Source organism: Pavona decussata, unplaced genomic scaffold (genome assembly GCF_977016875.1).
Source record: "Pavona decussata unplaced genomic scaffold, jaPavDecu1.1 SCAFFOLD_40, whole genome shotgun sequence".
Lineage (NCBI taxonomy): Eukaryota > Metazoa > Cnidaria > Anthozoa > Scleractinia > Agariciidae > Pavona > Pavona decussata.
This window is the reverse complement of record NW_028145462.1, coordinates 2,027,624-2,047,500: the sequence shown is the minus strand read 5'-3', so window position 1 is coordinate 2,047,500 and position 19,877 is coordinate 2,027,624. Positions and strand designations below refer to the sequence as shown.

Sequence of the window (19,877 nt, the reverse complement as noted above, 5' to 3'; positions counted from 1 at the left end):
TTTACCACCCATCGCGACATTCATTTCCTAGCAATATGCTTCATGGTTGTCACATGAACCTAGTTTAATGGCCTTAGCTCCCACGAGTCTCCAGTAGCTCAGTGGTAGAGCATCCGAACTGGTAATCGGAAGGTCTTAGGTTCTACTTCCTTTGGGAGAACTCGGATTTTCATTTTCCCAGTATGCCTGTCTCGCTATCTTAAAAAAAATACATCCAGCATCAACCATTGTGACAGTTGCTCTTTTTCGTTACCTTTTTGACGTAAACACCACCTTGCCACTAAGTACCAAGTCTGGAACACAAACGCGATCCTTGCACTTTTTCTGAAAAGGGATCTTAAAAAAACAAACAAAAAAACCACGTTTATTTGTCAGTGATAAGTTGGGGCCAATCATACCAAGTTAACAATCACGCAAAACTGTACGACGCTGTGCCATTGCGAAGTTCACAGGGCAGTTCTACATTTACCTAATTTATGGGCCGGTATCAGTTTTTCAAAAATCAATCTGATACAGTAAAAACCCGCATATAAGAACCTAGTGATATAAGAACCTACAGGCTGAAATTTGGCATTTAAACACCTAAAAATATAAGAACCTGTTTAGCCTGGCAAAGAAATTGGTTCTTATACAAAAACAATCACTCAAATTGTTATCGTCAAAATTCTAGATTTTAATTGTGTGACAAAAAGTTATTGTGTATATATGTTTTATTGGATTTACATTTGTTTGGAGTTTCACTAGAAATCTGTTTTCCATAAAGGTACAGTTCAATATAGACGATTTATAGACGATTTCTGCCAATGGTTACACTACGACAACCTCTGAAAAATAAGAACCTATTAAGAACCAAATCATCCTGAATTGTGAAAGACTACCCTAAAATATAAGAACCTGTTCAGCCTGACCTCGAAGATTCTAGGTTCTTATATGCGGGTTTTTACTGTAAGTCATCGACATTCAAATCCAAGCAATATGCAGGATGTTTGTCCCATGAACCTAGTCTAATGACCTAGCTCCCACGAGTCTCCTGTAGCTCAGTGATGGCGCATTCGAACTGGTAATCGGAAAGAGGCAGGTTCGATATCCTATATATTACTATAAACTGTGAAAAACGATCTTTGTATTCGTAGGGACCGTCCACAAATAGTTCAGTGGTCAGAGCAAAGGGCTTGGGTTCACCTACCTCAGCTCTTATGACTTTGGGCTTCTGGTCATTAAGAAGAGGACACAGGTCGCTGCAAGGGGGCTGAGGTTGCAAAAGATTGAGATCGAACGTAAGGAGCGAGCTAACATCACCAATTTCACTTTTATCCTGCAACAAAAAAGACGATCCGTCAGTAAGCTGCGACTATTCATCGAAAGCCCCGATATCTTACTGGTTTGACAAGTGCAAATCCAAGTTTAACTGAATTTTTCCACTATAGTAATAGTTTATATAAACTTGCCACTGTGACGCAGAAAACTGTAAAGCATTCCATTTCAGTGAAGACTGAATCTGTGCACAGGGAGCTCTCACATCAATTAAGAAAAATAAAAAACTATGCCTCTCTTCGTTTCTGCGAGCGACCGCCATTTTGAATAATTTACGCTCGGTCGACTGGGTTCGGGTTTCCTTCGGAAACCGCTCGGAACAGAAATTTTCGGCGCGTGTTGGAAATCTTCGACAACCAAAACCGCCTCCTAAACGAGACTTGATTTGCCACCCCTCAAACCTTTGCATTGAGAGCTGTACATTAAGCTTATAGTTCAGGGGTATACCCAATATGTACAAGGAGTAGGAAAAATGTTCAATGTTTTTCCCCTTTCGTTTTGGACACTCCTCATTCTAATTTGTGACCTCCTCCGTCTCTGTTGGTGTGACTTATAGCATACCCCAGATGTGGTCTCTCATTTCATTGTTACCAATTTAGAAAAATTCGGCATTTCCCTCGGACATTAAAGGTTAAACCGCAGTTAGACCAGTAAATATGAACGTGGTTGAGACTACAAACAATCTGTACTTTCATACCATCAGATAGACTGTTTTGGGTTCCATTTTGTAGGGTCTCCCTGGCGAAGCAAGGGTGTAGTTGGTTTCAAAGACAGACAGCCTCTTCTTGTTAACTGCATCCCAGAAGAACATCCGCCGTAATTCTATGTCCTTGTCTTTATCCAACTCCACCTGGTACTTCATGTGCAAGTCTGTACGATAAGAAATTGTCACTGTTCAGTTTTCTTCCTCGAAAGCAACGACGACGGCGACGGCAACGACAACGACGCAAAACAATAGGTTTAATGAGCAAAAACAATCGCTCTGCACGTGAGTTTTACATTTTGGTACATTTCTTTGCCGTCCTCTGCAAAACAACAACGTGAAATGACCACATTTAAGGTTTTGTTGAGAACGTGAACGCACGGCGGTTTTTTTTTCTTAACTTGTAAGCCACTCCTACCAATTTGGTTCCTGGATAGTTCGCCATTTTTGTAAAAGTTGAACGAGTTGAAATAATCGCGAAGTAGCACAAACGAAATAAAGATATATTTTCGGGTGACGTTTTCGTTGCAGTTGCCGTCGTCGTTGCTTAAGCTCCCTATTGAGGCCATAAGGACTTTAAGAAACCACGACGGCAACGCCAACGAAAACGTCGTTTGAAACGATAAGTTCGCGTTGCTTGTGCTTCTTCGCGATCATTCCAATTCGTTCAACTTGTACAATGTGTCCGAAGTATCCACTAACAGAACAGGTGAGAACGGCGTTCAAGTTGGGACGGTAAATTTTTTGCTCACGTTCTCCGATAAACCTTCAATTTGGTCATTTCACATTTTTGTTTGGCCGAGTGCGGTGAAGAAATGTAACAAAATTTAAAACGCACAAGCAGAGCCTTTGTTGTTCTCATTAAATCCTATTGTTCTGTCACGTTCTCGTTGCCGTCGCCGTAGTAAGCTAAAACTCCGTTATGTGTACACTATACCGGATAGCTCTTGTGCCGGCGCCAAAAACATAGAGGATAGGGATTTTGCTCACAAACAGAACGCCAATCTCGCATCGATTTTTTTGCGGGAGCGATGCTGCGCGGTCTTGAAAGCGAATCGTCACATATCGGGTGAGTTTTCGTGACACTTTCTTGAGTACATGTAGTGTGAACAGAGATTTGAACCGAAACGGAAGTCAACATTTACAAAGAGAAGCGATGATTGGATTCAAGTGGAAAGATGGTGGCGGTTTTGGGCCACTTCTGTTCGCACCAAGCCAGAGTATTTTCACAGCGGCTTGAAAAAACGAGACGCAGCCGAGGTTTGTTTGTTTGTTTGTTTGTTTCATACCAACATTAACTTAATTCAAAGCACAAGTTCAAAACACACACTGTCAGTTTTTCGCTTCAACGCTTGCGCCCGTCTACCAAAGCAAAACGTTTAAAATAACATTATTTACAGCGATATATCGTTTTCTGGGGTTCCCATAAAAAAAAGCGCACATACAATTTTTTTTGTGAGGAACACCCGCGAAGGTTTGGAATAACCTCAACGGTAGCGATTTCTTTTGATTTCTCTCCATGGATTATTAGTGAGTTCAAACACGAAGAAAAGTGTCTCATGCAATTTCCAAACACTGAGAAGGGGGGTTGAGAAAACGAGGCGCAGCCGAGTTTTGTAAACCGACTTCTCGGTGTTTGGAAATGGAATGAAACACTCTTTCGAATGTTTGATATAGCTTCTCAAACCATTACAATTCCTGGCGAAATTTAAAGCAAATTTCATGTTCACCAAGATTACATTTCCAAACCTCCTTAACGGTAGTGCATTCTTTTGCCTCTCTTAATGAATTATTAATATGTTTGAGAAGTATTTTTCTTAAATCTCTCCGTTCATAGCCTGCGCGCAGACTTATCCTATCTCTTTTGCGCGGACTGAAAAGAAATAGGAGCCGCCTATTCACAGAATACCTTTCCTGTGCTCTGATACAACCACAGGGTTACCTGTCAATGAGTAAGGAGGCAAAGCCAAACAAACCTTTACTGTTAGTCTGTGGTATCTGGTCTTCATAGTTCAAATCAACGGTAACGTTAAGGCTGTAAAGAAATAAAAATAGGTATTTAGAAATAAGTGTTTATTCTCCTAAATGTCTTTCAAAGGACAACAGGCTCCAAAAGGGCGAGATAACAGCAATAATTAATGTTGAAATCTTCAAAAACAATACGACTCTCTTTAATTTTCCAGACATGTTTCGACAGTACATCCGTCATCGTCAGTGTAACGATTAAGATAGCAAGTGTTGGTTACATAATAGAGCGGTTTTAAATTGAGTGTCGAAAGTAGTTCGCGTTTGCTTTGGTTTTGCATTACTACGCTTTGTGATTGGTTAACAAAACTCGCGCCACTTTCTCAACCAATGGGAATCCAAACCAAAACCAATCGTGTTTTCGCCGCACACGTTTTCCCGCGCTTGGCGCCAGTTACGTGTATTTGCTTCGAATTCTGATTGGCTCGTTGCGTTGTTTACACTGATCTGTTGCGATTGGAACAGAGTAATTACCTTGGTTTTGGTTTTACGACGCTCAATTGGAAACTGCTCTATTACGATAACAAGTATTCGTACATAATATTACGACAGTCACACATACACTTTTAAAAAGTTTAACGGTAAAATAGAGTGCGCGTGCACCTGACCACAAACGACTGAAGGTCGAGGTGCCTACAAGGAAAGCGTCAAATTAATGTGTTTGACCTGTTGTCTCAAACAAACAAAACTTTTTTTTTCCTGAGGATGACTTGATCAGTCGAAAACGTTTGGTTTTTCAATATCTTTTTAACTTTTTAGCCTTGTAAATAGTATTGTAAAACTAATTTTCATATGAAAAGTTTTGTACTTAACCTCGCCTTCATAATGAGGTTCAAAGCCACTCGAAAATGGCCTGTAGACCCAATGCAAAAATGGCTGACATTTTAATATTCTTTTGTCTGCATTCAAATTGGCCTCACTAACCTCGTTCTTGAGTTCAAATATCAAAAGAATATTTTACCTTGGACGAGGCTAGTGAGGAATATTAAAATGTCAGCCAATTTTGCATTGGGTGTATTGCTTCAGTATAAATCTAATAGTCGTTCAAAAATTGACAACAAGAAAGGTTCACGTTTTTATTGAATGATGATATAAATAGGTCATGCCACGCGCTACTCACTCTACTCACTATCTACAACAGAAGAAATAGTGAGTAGCGTAGCCAATAAGAGAACAGCATTCGTGATAGAACGCTAGTAGATTTATACTAAGCTACTGTAGTGGTTACCAATTGAAAGACTTTTGATGTGTCAAGTATCATCGCTATTTCAACGCATCGCTTTGGTGCGCATGCGCCATGTTACTTAGTGCAAGAAGCCCACTGCTCCCAATAACTTATAAGCTCAGTTTGGAAACAGAGACAGACTGGTTACTGGTTACTGGTTAAGTTTTTCTCCAGATTCTCCGGTTTTCCCCTCTCCTCAAAAACCAACATTTCCAAATAGCAGTTCCATCTGGCTTATTGTCAAGCACTTGATCATGAGCCTCTGGTTCGGAAGATTCCGCGAGCACTATCGGTGTTATTGACATTAAATAAATTACGCGGTCAAAGTTAATTACCATAAGTCCATATTGTAATTCTTATATAAGATAGTTATTTTAAGTGAGGAAGCCTGACTTGTTATAAGCCTCGTGGTTTTTTTCAGGTTTTCTCGCCATTTATTTTCTTTCATCAATTTTCTTAAATTTTTTTCCATCTGTAAATGTTATGTATATGGCAAAATAAATATTGTATTGTATTGAATTGTATTTTACATGTACTTTAAACCATACTCTTGCATAAAATCCTTCAATCGTTCGCACCGACAGCGCCCTCTTACTTGACTAATATTAGAGTTTTAATGTCACAAAACGTACCACATAAGTTTTGCTCCCTCCAAGTCGCACAAGCTGTCGTTGCTTTCCAAGACGATCTGCTGCTTGCTCAGTGTAATGACACCTTTAACATTTACAACAGTCCTTGACCTATCAAACAGAAGAAAGATCCTCGCAGTTAGTACGCAACTTAAGCAGTTGCGAAAAGATGCCTGAAAAAAACTCCTTGACCTGTATGGTAAGTAATGAATTGATAATAAAATGAAAGTTGATTTCGGGTGAAAAATCTTTATTTTGCTAAACAGTTAACGAGTAATCTCAGGGCTAGATTTGAAAATCCGGAGAGGCTGTCTGTCTCTGGAGAAATGCCGCGAGTCAATGTTATAAAAGAATTACGACACTTAAATTTACCTCAAGATAACAGCCTGTTCTGATCCATAAGCACCTACAGCGATATCTAGTGACGATCAAAATGAGGACAGTGTTAGAAAAACTAAACATATTTACCATCAGAGCATCAGATCGTCATCACAATTAAAGTACAATGACCACGACAACTACAACAACCACAACAATCAACCACTTATTCTCATGAATATATGAAACATAAATTTTGAACTGCGGATGAAAGATCAAATAGAAGAAAGTTCCTTGAAAGGTTAAGGGGTCGAATCCCGTTCAAGTCTGAAAAAAATTCAGTGAATTTGTTTCAGGCTTTCTTTTCGCAACTGCTTAAATTGCGTACTAACTGCGAGGATCTTTCTTCTATTTGATCTTTCATGTAATATATCAAACACGAGACGAGACTTTCATGTAATATATCAAACACGAGACAGTGTATCATCACATATCAAACACCGAGAAGAGAGTTGAAAATACGACGCGTAGCGGGTTTTTTTTAACGAACTTCGAGGTTTTTGATATTGTGATGAAACACTGTGACGAGTGTTTGATATAACTTCTCAAACAAACTGATTTTGAAGGAGAAATTAAGGATGCAAAAACAAGGAGTTTTTCATCAGATTTCCAAACACGTCACGGTGCATGATTTCCTTCGTCTTTGGCTTTTGAATTATTAATGAGTTTGAGAACCGCAGTTCAAAATACATGTTTCATATATTTACATTCATTTACTCATTCTTCACGGGTATATTACGAACTCACAATATGACCAGCTCCCAGTTGGCTTGATACCTCAGTTGGTAGAGCACTGCACCGGCATCGCAGAGGTCACGGGTTCAAATCCCGTTCAAGCCTGAAATTCTTTCAGGCTTTCTTTTCGCAAATGCTTAACTTGCGTACTAACTGCGAGGATCTTTCTTCTATTTGAACATTTGTTCTCAGTAGTGTAGCAGCTCTCCTAAGCTTGTAATTGTTGCGTTCGACTTAGGTACGTAGTAAGAACGCACCTTTAATACAGATTGGCGTCGAGATTGTATGGGACAACGTTGATTCAGTGAATGAATGGATCTTACGACGCGTATCTTGCACCCCCCGCAGATTTTGCAGGGGTGGATGACATCATCACCAACTTGGCAAAGAGGAGAGAGAGCAAAGAGGAGAGAGAGCCTGGGATCGAGTTCATTGAACGCACTCCCTAATATTTGATTATTACTAGTTTTAATTGTGTAGCAACTATTGTTGTTTTTAGGGTTGGGGGCATTGTTCTCTTGTTTGTTCTATTGCTTTTTAGAATGAATGCAAGCCAATCACGTGAGACCTCACGTTGATCTTTATTTTGTCACACTTGCTTTAAGTTGCAAGTAAATAATTTTAATTGTGTAGCAGCTCCTGCTGTTTTTAGGGTTGGGGGTACTGTTCTGTTGTTTTCTAGAAGGGTTGCTAGACAGTCACGTGAGAATTTATGAGAGCTGTTACATCGCCCTTTATTTTGGCACACTTGGAAAAAGTTGCAAGTAAGTTAAAGCGGACTTAGTTTGGCCAATAAAGAAATAAATAACGACCACTGAGAATAGCTAGATCTAAACGGGCTGAGTAGTTCATATAGAATTTCAAACAGTTGACGTAGGTTGTAAGAAAACAAGGCAATCCAAAAAGAAGAAAAAAAGATAGTACTAATATATATTATACCGGGGTATCTGTTTTTATCCACGTCAACACCTCCAGAAATGGAAATTCCAAACATCTTGAACCCAGGGTTGACCTTTGACCCTAAAATTTTCTGAAAAGGAAGTAAATAACACATGTATGTTATTGCTTGCCTTGAAATGCTTGCCGTCGTACAATACGCTCCCGTATTTTCAGTTCTAAAGGATCGCAAAGCGAGCGCATCTCACGAGCGCGCGCGAAAATTGCTTCCCGCGAGGAGACCTTATTTTTCGCTTCCCTCCGCGCGTCGGGTCTCCTCGCGGACGACAATTTTCACGCACGCGCGCGCGTGGTTCACTTGCTTTACTATCACATCCCTAAAGGCCTGTTTAAACGGTTTCAACATTTGCCCAACATGCGTTCAACAAAAGATGAACGGATGTTGGGCAAATGTTGAATGAACGGAGTGTTCAAGCGGTTTCAACGCCATTCAACATTTTCAAGAACAAAGAAAATGGTGAATCGATGTTGAATCAAAGTTTAAACCAGTTTAAATTTGATTCAACACGCTTTCGACATTTTTCACACTTTCAACAATGTTGAACGACCTGTTCAAACTCCCCCGACATTTGGTTCAACAATTGTGTTGAACGCATGTTAAAGCAAATGTTGAAACCGTTTGAACGGGCCTTAAGAAAAATAAGAAGTCCCTACGACATTGTGTAAACATCCTGGAGTGGCCAAAGTCAACTTGAGATATGCAAACGAGTGTTAACCTCGACAAACGGGTTAGGTCAGCATCCAATAGTCACTGGGAACAGAAGGAACCAATGGGGAGCCCTCCTGAATAGAACACAGATCAAGAGGTATCAGGGATACCTATCATGAATGATATTTTGTCCAACCATTTTCAGTGGAAAAGTCTTAAAATGAAGCTATGATAACAACACCCCATACTTGATTGTAGGGTAATTCTATTCCATTCTTGCTTCCGTGATAAATGTACACGGCACCACTTCCATCTTCCATTGGAGCACCGATAGCCACATCTATCAGAGAAGGAAAAATTGCATAAAATTGGCTGCTCCGTTGCTGTACAGCTACTGTTATAACGTAGTGCGCGTGCTTCCCTACCTAATTCCTATTGGCGTCATCATGGTACATTCCTCAACATACGCACGGCCGTGCGTCCATCCCATGACGTGTGCAAGTCAGATGGGGGGAAGCATGCGCGCACTTTGTTATAAAAACGTTTTACAGAGAGACAACACCATAAAAATGTATATTTATAAGAGCTTGTCGAAGTTTAATAAAACGTTAAGATTAAACCGATATGAGAAACCACTTTCATCTTTTTTTGTGTGTAAAGAGAATTTTGTAATTAATCAGGAACAAAACCTGTTTTCCAGGAATCATTTAGTTTATTTTCACGCTACGCCTCGAGCAACTCTTACGCTTCTCTCGTGCTCTCCAAACTTCCCGCGTGATTCCATAACTCGATATACGCACGCTAAGCATGAACCAATTCTTAATTGTTCTCCTAGAGGGGTGATTAATTTTGAGGCCTTGACAAGGAGGTTGGAGCTAGGGAAGGGGGGTGGGGGTACGAGACTGAGGGACTTATTTCAAAGAACTAGTTTTGAACAAATACAACTGTATAAACAATACAAAAAGTGAGTCATGTTTTGAAACGTCATTTTAACATTGGTGCAATGATAGTTCTGCTCATTGAAGACCAAGTGTTCCTAAAAGACAAACTGACTGATGTTTTTACCATTAATACGACTGAGTTTCGACGTATTTCTTAATCTCTTGTGTCTTGTTTTCTGACAAAGAATGTGGGGAGGGAGGGGGGGGGGGGGGGTGTTAATACATCGAGATGGAATATTTTTTATCGTCAAACAGGGGGTTTTAAGGACCGAACCAAAATTAACTGCGGGTGAACACTCAATCGGCGCCATTTTCTTTTCTACAGAACTGAATTAATAATAATAATAATAATAATAATAATAATAATAATAATAATAATAATAATAATAATAATAATAATAATAATAATAATTAATATTTGTATGGCGCAAATTAGCATGTGTATATGATCAAATGCGCCCAACAAATTGTATATGTAAAAAATAAAAAATAAACAAATACGCGATGGTACGGGTGTGCAACAATCCGACTGTGTCGTCGCAATTTTGTTGTAAAGTTTTCTTCTGACATTTTCCAAAGTTTCTTGGATAGTCCAACGTTTGTTATCCGGTGTTATCCGCTGTAGTCGTTGTATTAAAAGTGTTGTGATGCGCTTAAACAGAAGCAAATAAAACTCATTTCCCTTTGAGGAGGACATTTGCTCGGATTTGGCAAAACAATAATAATAATCCAAAAGAAGGTCAAAATAATTCTTGCTACTAAAATATGGGCCCTTTGCAGGTAACGGTCACATGGTACAAAATCCACAATGTTGGAGAGCAAGCTACCCCCTGGGACATTCAAAAGAAAGAAAATTCAAGTTTGACTGGTTGAAGTCGCTTTGTTTTGGATGTGGGCCCCAGTGTGCATCTTGTACTCCAGTATGGCGGATTCTGTATCATGTGATCATTAGCTCCATTAATAATAATAATAATAATAATAATAATAATAATAATAATAATAATAAATTTATACAGCGCTTTTTATATGATATTCAATAGCGCTTACAATATAAAAACGAAAAATTTAGTCAAAATCAATAAAATATAAAATTTAAAAATAATCAATCAAACAAAAAAATAAGAAAAAAAATAAACAAAGTAGGGAATAATCAGATGTCATATGCTTTTTTAAACAAAAATGTCTTCAAGTGTTCCTTGAAAGTGGTATTTAAGTACTTGGCAGTCCTAATTGCCAGAGGAAGCTTATTCCACTTGGATGGCAGGGGCGGATCCAGGGGAGGTGAAATGGGTGAATTTTCACCCCCCCCTTTTTTTGAGCCCCCTTCTTTTTTTTTTTCCTTATCCGTCAAATATTGAAATAATATTTGATTTCTCTAATTGAGGTGGAGAATGTGCATTAGCGATGACTGGTTCTACCAATCAATTTATTCATTTTGAGCCTGTTGAAATGGGGTTGACAGACCTACACGACTCCCGCTGTGTGCCCATTGTGTTGATAAAAGCCTTTATAATTTTGCTTTAATAAGCATGTCTTTAAGCGATTTCTTTTTTCTATAATAGATAAAGGGAGGTTCCTTGTATATCTCTCTTAGTAGCGGCTGGTTTTGTATTAAATGCCATTCAGTGTCCATTAGAATATTTTTCAAACATGGCAGTGATGGTTGAAATTGTGTCACGAAGGGTAGAATTTTCTTGTGCACTTTCTGTTTTTGTGTAAGAGCGTTCTTCCTTTCTGCGAAGTTAACTTCGGAGAGGATTTTGTCCACCAGGTTACTAGGATAAGCTCTCGATACCAGGCGTGTTTTAAAGTTTTTAATGTTTTCGTCAAACACTACTTTAGCAGCGTTTGTCCTCAGAAGTGCCTGCTGGGTGGCAGCTGTTGTAGTTTGTGTACTGAAATGTTTTAGTAGGTTTGTAATGTGTGCGCACGTCGAGAATCGATTCTTTCTCGAATCTCTGTCCCTTATAGACTGTTGTATCCAAGAATGTTGTTTCTTATTGTGAGACTTCAGCGGTAAACTTTATGGTAGGGTGGTACGAATTTGCTTGCTCAATGAATTTTCTATTTCTTCTTTGTTTGTATCCCACAAGTAAAATACATCGTCAATGAATCTTCTCCACATTAGTGGTTTGTGAACGCTCTGCCTTAAGATCTCCTTTTCTATAGATGCCATAAAGATGTTGGCAAAAGCTACTGCCATTTTAGTGCCCATGGCAGTTCCGTGTGTTTGGAAGGAGTTCTCCTTCAGTATAAGGCTGAGCATTTCTCTGAGGAAATTTGTAGCTATAGGAGGGTTATTGGCATGAAAGTTCTCGTATGCGTTGCATACTATAGTGATTCTTTCAGTCCTCCTGTGGGATATTCGTGTAAAGGCTAGTGACATCCATTGAGACTAGAAAAGCGTTTCTAGGCACCCTAGTGCTTTCAATAAACCTTATGAAATGTGTCGTATCTTTTAGAAACGAGTCCTGTATTTGTGCTATTGGCTGAAGTAGTTTATCTACGAATGATGATAGGCGTTCTGTTGGGCCATTACACCCAGATATGATAGGTCTTGACTTCCGACTAATGTCGGTTTGTGAATTTTTGTGAGGGTATAAAACACTGGGCTTCGAGGCGGATTTGGTGTTAGGTTAAACCATTTAACCGTCATTTCGTCTATGCACCCTGCTTGATGAAGGGCATTAATGAGGTGTTTAACTCTCTGGGATGTGTCTCTAACCATTGGTTCGTCTAGTGGCTGACAGTTATTTCTATCATCCAATTGTTTCTGTCCGTCATTGATTTTGTTTTCTCCGTTCATAACGACGGTTGTTCTGCCTTTATCTGCTTTTTTGAGAATAATTTCTTTGTTGTTAACGTTAATAAGCTCCTTGAGAGCTCTTCGCTGCACAGACCTCAAACACCTCAACCAGGCTTTGGCTCTATAAAAAATTACATTATTACAAAAATTCACCCCCCATTTCAAAATCCTGGATCCGCGCCTGGATGGACCAACAAAAGCGAATGCTCGATCACCAAAAGTCTTACATTTGGTTCGAGGCACCTCTAACAAAGTGAGCTCATTAGATCTCAAAGAGCTTCTGATTGATGCCTTTTCCCATTACCTTGGAATCCGTCACCATTGAGATCTCCCACAGAAGCAATGGCCTGACCAAAATGAGCATTGACTTGTTTATCTCCCTCAAGAACAGTCGTATGTAAATTGAGTGCACCCTGCAGACAAGACGTCAGGAATGATCCACCACATTAACAGTACAACGGGCATTCTTGAAAGTCAGAACCTTATTAAAAGTAACTTTAACTTTTACTGATACATTCAACTACCTGTTTATAGCGAGATTCACTGTTAAGTATTTAGTATGCTACTTCTCTTGTGGCAAATCATCGGATCTGACAAATGACGACTTCACCATGTAACAGCAGCACCGAGCAGTTTTCCATTCAGTGCGGTTGTAAATTGACCAAAAGCAATTAAATGTAATCATACATGGTATGGCTTGGTATGGCAATCCTTTTGTCTGGCAAATCTTTCTCTTTCTCTTTCTCTTTCGGCAACGGCAACGAAAACGTCTCCTGAAAATATGTCTATTTTATTTGTGCTACTTTGCGATTATTTCAACTCGCTCAACTTTTACAAAAATGGTGAACTATCCAGGAATAAGAAAGAAAATGAAAATTCACCGTCGTGTGTTGACGTTCTCCACAAAATCTTAAATTTGGTCATTACACGTTGTTGTTTTGCAGAGGACGGCAAAGAAATGTACCAAAATGTAAAATGCACGTGCAGAGCGATTGTTTTTGCTCATCAAACCTGTTGTTTTGTGGCGTTTTCGCTGCCGTCGCCGGCAACGACGACGAGGACTGCGACGGCAACAACAACGTTGCAAAAACAATAGCTTCAACGAGGAAAGACAATCGCTCTTAATGTGAGTTTTAAATTTTGGTACATTTCTTTACCGTCCTCTGCAAAACGACAACGTGAAATGATCAAATTCGGGGTTTCATTTTCTTTCTTAATTTCAACGTCAAATTAATATTGTAAATAGTTAAGTATGAACATAGCAAATAGTTAAGTATGAACATTGTGATAGTAAGAATATTGTGTGTCGTCTATAATGTATTTATGTTGTATTTTTTTGGTTAATGGCAAAATAAACGAATTGAACTAAAAAAATTGAACAACGCCGTTCCTACCAATATTTTTCTTGGATTGTTCGGCCACATTGTACAATTTGAACGAGTCGGAATAATCGCGACATAGTTGAAATAGCATACTGTTACATTTTCAAGTAACGTTTTCGTTGTAGTTACCGTCTTTGTTGCTTAAGTTGCTTTATGTCTGTTGAAAGGTGTTAATGGTAAGGTATTCAGTTCAATTCAGAGTTTTTGTTTCCTATACTCAACACTAAAGTTCTATTTATATAGTTGGTATAAAGGTAAATTAAAGCTGACAATATGATCACAAAACTTTCATTTTAAAATTTATTTTCTACTCTCAACTCACAAATGCTGCACAATAAATTCACCAATTTCTGGGGGGGGGGGGGGGGCAAACAGTACTGCATACAATGTTGCATTCAGTCTTGGTGCAATATCGTAAGCAAACCCCATACAACAAATTCAAGGAGTGTCAAACAGCTAAAAGTTCATCAAAAACTTAAATGGATATCTCACACAATTTAGTCAAATTTCAAGGATCTTGCAACCTTAAGTTTTTGTCATAAAGTACAAAGTTAAGGAAGCCTCTATACCCACTGAAAAATTTCTAGTAATTAATCACCAACGGTTTTCTAAACCCCAAACAGAGCAAGGCGAGACAAATTAACCCAAAGGAAATAGTAATTACAGCTGAAATTCATTGACAATCAACTACTCGGACTATAAATGAAAAAGCAAACAAACTTGTCCATTGTTGAGATAGATGTAGACTCGTCCCTCATCCTTTACATGGGTGTAGTATGGTGCACCAACAAGAAGATCCGTAAACCTGGAGACAAACAATCATTCAAGCCTGAATCAACTATCACACATAGAAATCGAGAGTGAATAATCTTACAATTAGATTAAAAACAATTATTATTTTAGTATAAATCTACCAGTCGTTCAAAATTTAACAGCAAGACATGAGGTTCGTGTTTTTATTGAATAACGATATAAATAGGTCAGGACACGCGCTACTCACTCTACTCACTTAATCTACAACACAATAGATAGTGATTTCGAGTAGCGTAGCCAATAAGAGAACAGCATTTGTGGTAGAACGGTTGCCGAGTTATACTAATCTCTTTTAGAATATAAGTGTGCCAGTCAAACTTACTGGTTGTTATCCAAATCCACGCCGCAAAGGACACTTCCAAAGTAGCTTCCAACCTAAACATAAAATATAGCCTTCAGCTGTAACTTGTTACCACAACAACTTACACCTCACCCAAGTTTGCTCGTCCTAACAATTTTTTTTTTACAATACTAACAAAACCCTAGCTTCTATGCTTTACATCTTACATACATGCTGTGGCTTATTTTGAATTTACTAAATGAATACTTTTTAAATTTTCTTTGCCCTTAAGGCTGGTTTCCATATGATCGCAGATCGCAATAAGGTCTGCGATCGTCTGCGATCCTGCGATCGTGATCGCAGACAATCGCAGAAGATAGAACCATGTTCTATCTAAAGGCTGGTTTCCATATGATCGCGGATCGCAGATCGCAATAAGGTCTGCGATCGTCTGCGATCATATGGAAACCAGCCTTAAACATGACATTACAGAAAACATAAAATTGCCTATAGAAAGGAACTAGCTAGCTCTTACATTTACGTCCACAGCTGTACATGTACAGTAGTATATGTATGTTGTTTTTAGTTTAATTGTCTAGTAATTCCAACCGTCAAATGTTTAGACGGAGACGTAGAGAAAAAAATCAAAAATTGTGGGATATCGTCATCTCCAGTAAGCAAACACCAATCAGTGCAAAGTTTTTGACAGATCATGCAATTTGTAGAAAACTGTCAATCAACCATAATGATGATGATGATGATGCCTTACTGTCGTTGCTGCTGCTGTCGCCGCTGCTACTCCTAATATAATTAGTCTTATACGCGTTTGAGTTGATTGTATTTAATGAGCATTGTGGAAGTGGAACATGTTATCATCAACTTTGTGAAAAGATGTCAACTGGTTTTATCAATTGAGAGTACAGGTGTAATTTCACCACCGTAAAGAGTATCCAATGGATTTGCTCTGACGAAGGGCTAGTGCTCGAAATATCAGCACTCAAATTTCTTTACGTGCGGTAGCCAAATAACCTCATCAACAATCAAGTCATAGTTTCCACTAATAATCCCACCAATGCAGCATGCACCACAGTTTCTTTAGAAGCTAACCTTCTCATCTATTATGCAAAGAAATCTACTGCAGGGCACATGTAGTTGTAATTATGATATGCAACTATCCGTAATAGGTGACAATTACCTTTAAATCCTTGGGTTGAGGTAATGGTGATTTGACAACCAAATTGGTATCAGAAATACCATATACAAGAGCCTGAAAGAAAAGGACAAGTAAAATTATGCACGAGGGAGCTCCATTGTCAAGGCTATGGATTATAGTCAGTCCATGAGTGATCATGATTGTCCACAAAGGCTCAGCTTCCTATCGAAGGAGTTGATAATAATGTACAGTCGACTCCCGATAACTCAAACCTTCAAGGGAAATTGAAAAAAGGTTTGAGTTATTGGGAATTCAAGTTATCAAGGGTAAAATTATACAGAAAATGACCTGAAAGGAAAGGAAAATTGGTTCGAGTCAGCGAGGATTCGAGTTATCGGGAGTCAACTGTATTTAAAACTGTTTAAAGAACTTTTCCATGCAATACCCAGTCTGTAGAGCCTAGCCTGTGCCACTAACTGAATTGCCAACAGCACCAGTAAATACCATCTGCAAATTAGCACCCAAAGCCTTGTTCTACACTTCAGGCAGCATACTAGGATCTGAGTATACTCTGTGATTGGTCTGGTTTAAGGACCAATTAGATTGAAAGAGATTTAAAAAGTGACTCACAGTAATACTATATCGTTTCCTTTGTTGTAGGAATAACAGGGATTTGGGCACTTATTCACTGAAAGTACTTAGCAGCAGTTGAATCCATTTGAAGTCTGTTCAAAGTTTGTATGTCTTAATGCCCAGTCTTTAAACACAGCCGTAATATTATACGTGTGATGAAGACATGTTAATCAACTCAAGAACAGAAAACTAATTGTCAAAACACAATCAGTTAGACAAGTACTGTAAAAGCCAGCAGATATAAGCTGCATATTTTAACCCAAAAAATAGCTTTTAGAAGCCACTCAGGGTGGCAGCTTCTGGGTGTGATTTAACTGTAACATAACATCTAAAAATAGTTCTGTAAATTTCCACAGATCAATCCTTGTAGGAAAATTTTAGCTAAAGAATGATAAATACAACAATGCGCTGAATGAAACTACAAGAGACTCCTACACTGAGGATCTGTTAAATTTATTGCTAATCTGTCAATTTGCCTTCCTTAAGGACGCTGCCTCCTTTTGCTTAACTATGCATACGTTCTCTATAACCTTGAGATGGTCCGTGAAAGTCAGATTTCTTAACAGCAGTGCCTTCTAAAACAGAGGTAGTTATAAAGATGCAGGAAAAGCAGATCTTGGCAAGGGTCATTGCTATCCGAAAAGAAAATTAGGGGTAACTATGCATTTTTCAGAGATAATAAAGCTTCAATTTGGGGGAAAATGCCAGACATTGCTTTGTATTAAAAAAATGCGTGGTTAATTCCAATTTTCAATTCCAATAACCCGTGCTGAATTCTGCTAAATATTTCCTGCATATAAGTCATAAACTGTGCAAAAATACCTCTGTATTAGTAAGCACTATCCTTAACTTATCAGGCCTAATTTACTTATTAAAAGTGATTTTGAATCACTAAATTCCTGGAACAGTTGAATTTGACACCAGACAACAAAATTTCCATTCCACTGCTGACAAAGCTGTTTACAACTTGAATATGGGCATTTGTTTAGTCAAATTTCAACTCATTAAAAGTAACTGCAAGATGGCTAGGCAGGGGTTTCATAAAGGGCCGAGCACCAGGCAAATTGACCGTCCGAGAACATGACTTTGCACTTAAGCTGCTTTTAATGTCTCGTCTCACTTTTTCCATAAAAGAACATAATTTATCCTGATTCACAAGTTATCTATCCTGCCCAGGTGCAAAAACCTTTTGCCCACCTGTCCAAAATCTTAATGAAACCCCCTGGCTAGGTTACGTTATGTGGATCAATGAAGATACAATGTACGCCTACCTTCCCTTTCATTTCAACAGCCCTTGGGGCGCCACCTACCAACTCTGAAAGAAAAAGGATGAATGTTGAGAAGAAAGAAGAATGGTAAATTTTAGAAGCTCAGAATATGGCCATGGGTGACTCAGCTAGACTTTGTACAGTTCTGCTCAAAAGTGGGTCACCACTCTTATCTTTTGTTTAAGGCAAAGATATAAAACAATTAATGATGACTCTTGCATTGAGAAAATGAGAATAATGTCTTAACCCTTCCCTACTGAGACCCAATATAGTGGGTCCTGGGGCCCGTTTCTCGAAAGTCCCGGTAACTTACCGGGCCCCATAAGTATATTTTTAAATGTTTTTTCGCCGATTACACAGTGATTACAGGCATGGTACTTGGCCAATGTTACTATACATGTAGAATAATATGATTTTAAAATTTAGTATTCAGAGCTTCTATTAAGAAACATTATAACGAAAATCACTAATCGGGCCCGGTACACTGTAAGTTACCGGGACTTTCGAGAAACAGGCCCCTGGACTCATAACTTGGCCAGTATGGTATTTGTTCAATTACAGTGACATTGTGTCAGTAAATTGGTCTTGGAAAGATCTTCATCTTTGCAAAATGGTACCTCTGGTAGCTATTGTGATTTACCACCCCTATGATTTGTGGAATATTTTCATTTAATGTATTTACAGACTCTCGCATATCTCAGAGTGTTCTTTGCATCAAAAGCTGCAAAATAAGGTACAGTTTTGAGGTATGCCTATCAGATGAGTCGATCAAAGACCTGACTTCGATCCTCAAGTTATCTTGATTTTAGAAATGAATTACACTCATTAAGACCTTTTAAACAGTACATTACATTAGCAAGCTGGGTTTTTCTTTACCATTTTGGAAAAAAATGGACTAAAAAAAATTGGTAGGGAAATTAGGGTTAAGAGAATCACTGAAGTGACAATTTTCTTCACATTTTTTAACAATACCCTTGTACTCATGATCATTCAAAGAATTTTAGAGATGGTGTATTATTGTCTTAGGCACTGGGGTGGTGGCCGAGACAAATTTTCAGCTTCAACCAATTGAACTGTTTATGTTTCGCAGACAAAAATATATAATAATTATATTTTTTTTTTTGCCGTGTATGTTCAGAAGAAATGTTTTGATTCTTAATTTTTTTTTTGATAGAAATTAACTTTCCAGTAAGACGTTACAAGCAAAACGAAAAATATAGAAAGAGTGAATATCTGCCGAGTAAACTGGGACATAAGCAATTTCCATATTGCTTATGATTTAACACCCGCTGTGATCATCACGCGAACGGCCTATCCCCGCACTTCGAATATCCTGTATAATAACAAAAAATAGCTATTTTAAAATAACTTTTTTCAAAATAGCTACATTTAAAGGTAGATAAAGGTCTTAAAATCTTCTAAGCAAGCGAATATTTGGAGACGGGCTTGTTTTAATTTGCGCGTCCGCGAATCGGATGTAAACACTCCACGAGCTAAATAACTGAATCTTGTGTTCGGGTACGTAAAACTTACGTACAAAAGGTTTCTTTTGTTTCTCGTTCGAACAAAAGATTACAAAGAGATGCCACCAAGAAAAGCTTGGTTTTTTGCATGCGTTATTTCTCCAAAACGAAGCGCAAACCAACGAAAAAAAATACAGAGCAATGTTTTTCCATTAATTCGAAGGTCACAAACAAAAATTCAGGCACTTTTGACGAAAAAAAAATTTCAAGCAAATTTTCCACTTAGCATAGTTTTCCACCAAGCCCTTCGTTTTTTGTCGTAAACGAAGACCAAACTGGCCAAAAAAAATACACCCAAACCCTGCTTATTAAAAAAAAAAAAAAAATTAGAGACCGTGAATGGAAAGAAAAATAGAATCACGCGCCCATCGAACCGGGTACCTTCCACATTCAGCATTCCACTCGCCTATCCGAGTGTGCCACGGCGGCATATACTAGTCACGTTTGTGTCAATAAAGGTTTA

The 19,877-nt window shown here is 38.4% G+C and overlaps 1 protein-coding gene across 2 annotated transcripts in view; it reads right to left on the bottom strand.

Annotated features, from left to right (window-relative positions):
• Nucleotides 1–19,877, bottom strand: part of LOC146483158 (integrin alpha-9-like) — a 56,545-nt gene that overhangs the window by 22,199 nt on the left and 14,469 nt on the right. For both annotated transcript variants that reach the window (XM_085106363.1, XM_085106364.1), the window contains exons 8-20: nt 17,895–17,938; nt 16,033–16,104; nt 14,880–14,932; nt 14,465–14,549; nt 12,667–12,775; nt 8,864–8,955; nt 7,949–8,039; nt 6,269–6,314; nt 5,900–6,007; nt 3,994–4,052; nt 2,012–2,184; nt 1,187–1,315; nt 254–336 (exon numbers count right to left, since the gene is read on the bottom strand). In XM_085106363.1, the coding sequence (XP_084962489.1) occupies nt 254–336; nt 1,187–1,315; nt 2,012–2,184; nt 3,994–4,052; nt 5,900–6,007; nt 6,269–6,314; nt 7,949–8,039; nt 8,864–8,955; nt 12,667–12,775; nt 14,465–14,549; nt 14,880–14,932; nt 16,033–16,104; nt 17,895–17,938 (1,144 nt within the window). The remainder of the gene's footprint in view (nt 1–253; nt 337–1,186; nt 1,316–2,011; nt 2,185–3,993; nt 4,053–5,899; nt 6,008–6,268; nt 6,315–7,948; nt 8,040–8,863; nt 8,956–12,666; nt 12,776–14,464; nt 14,550–14,879; nt 14,933–16,032; nt 16,105–17,894; nt 17,939–19,877) is intronic.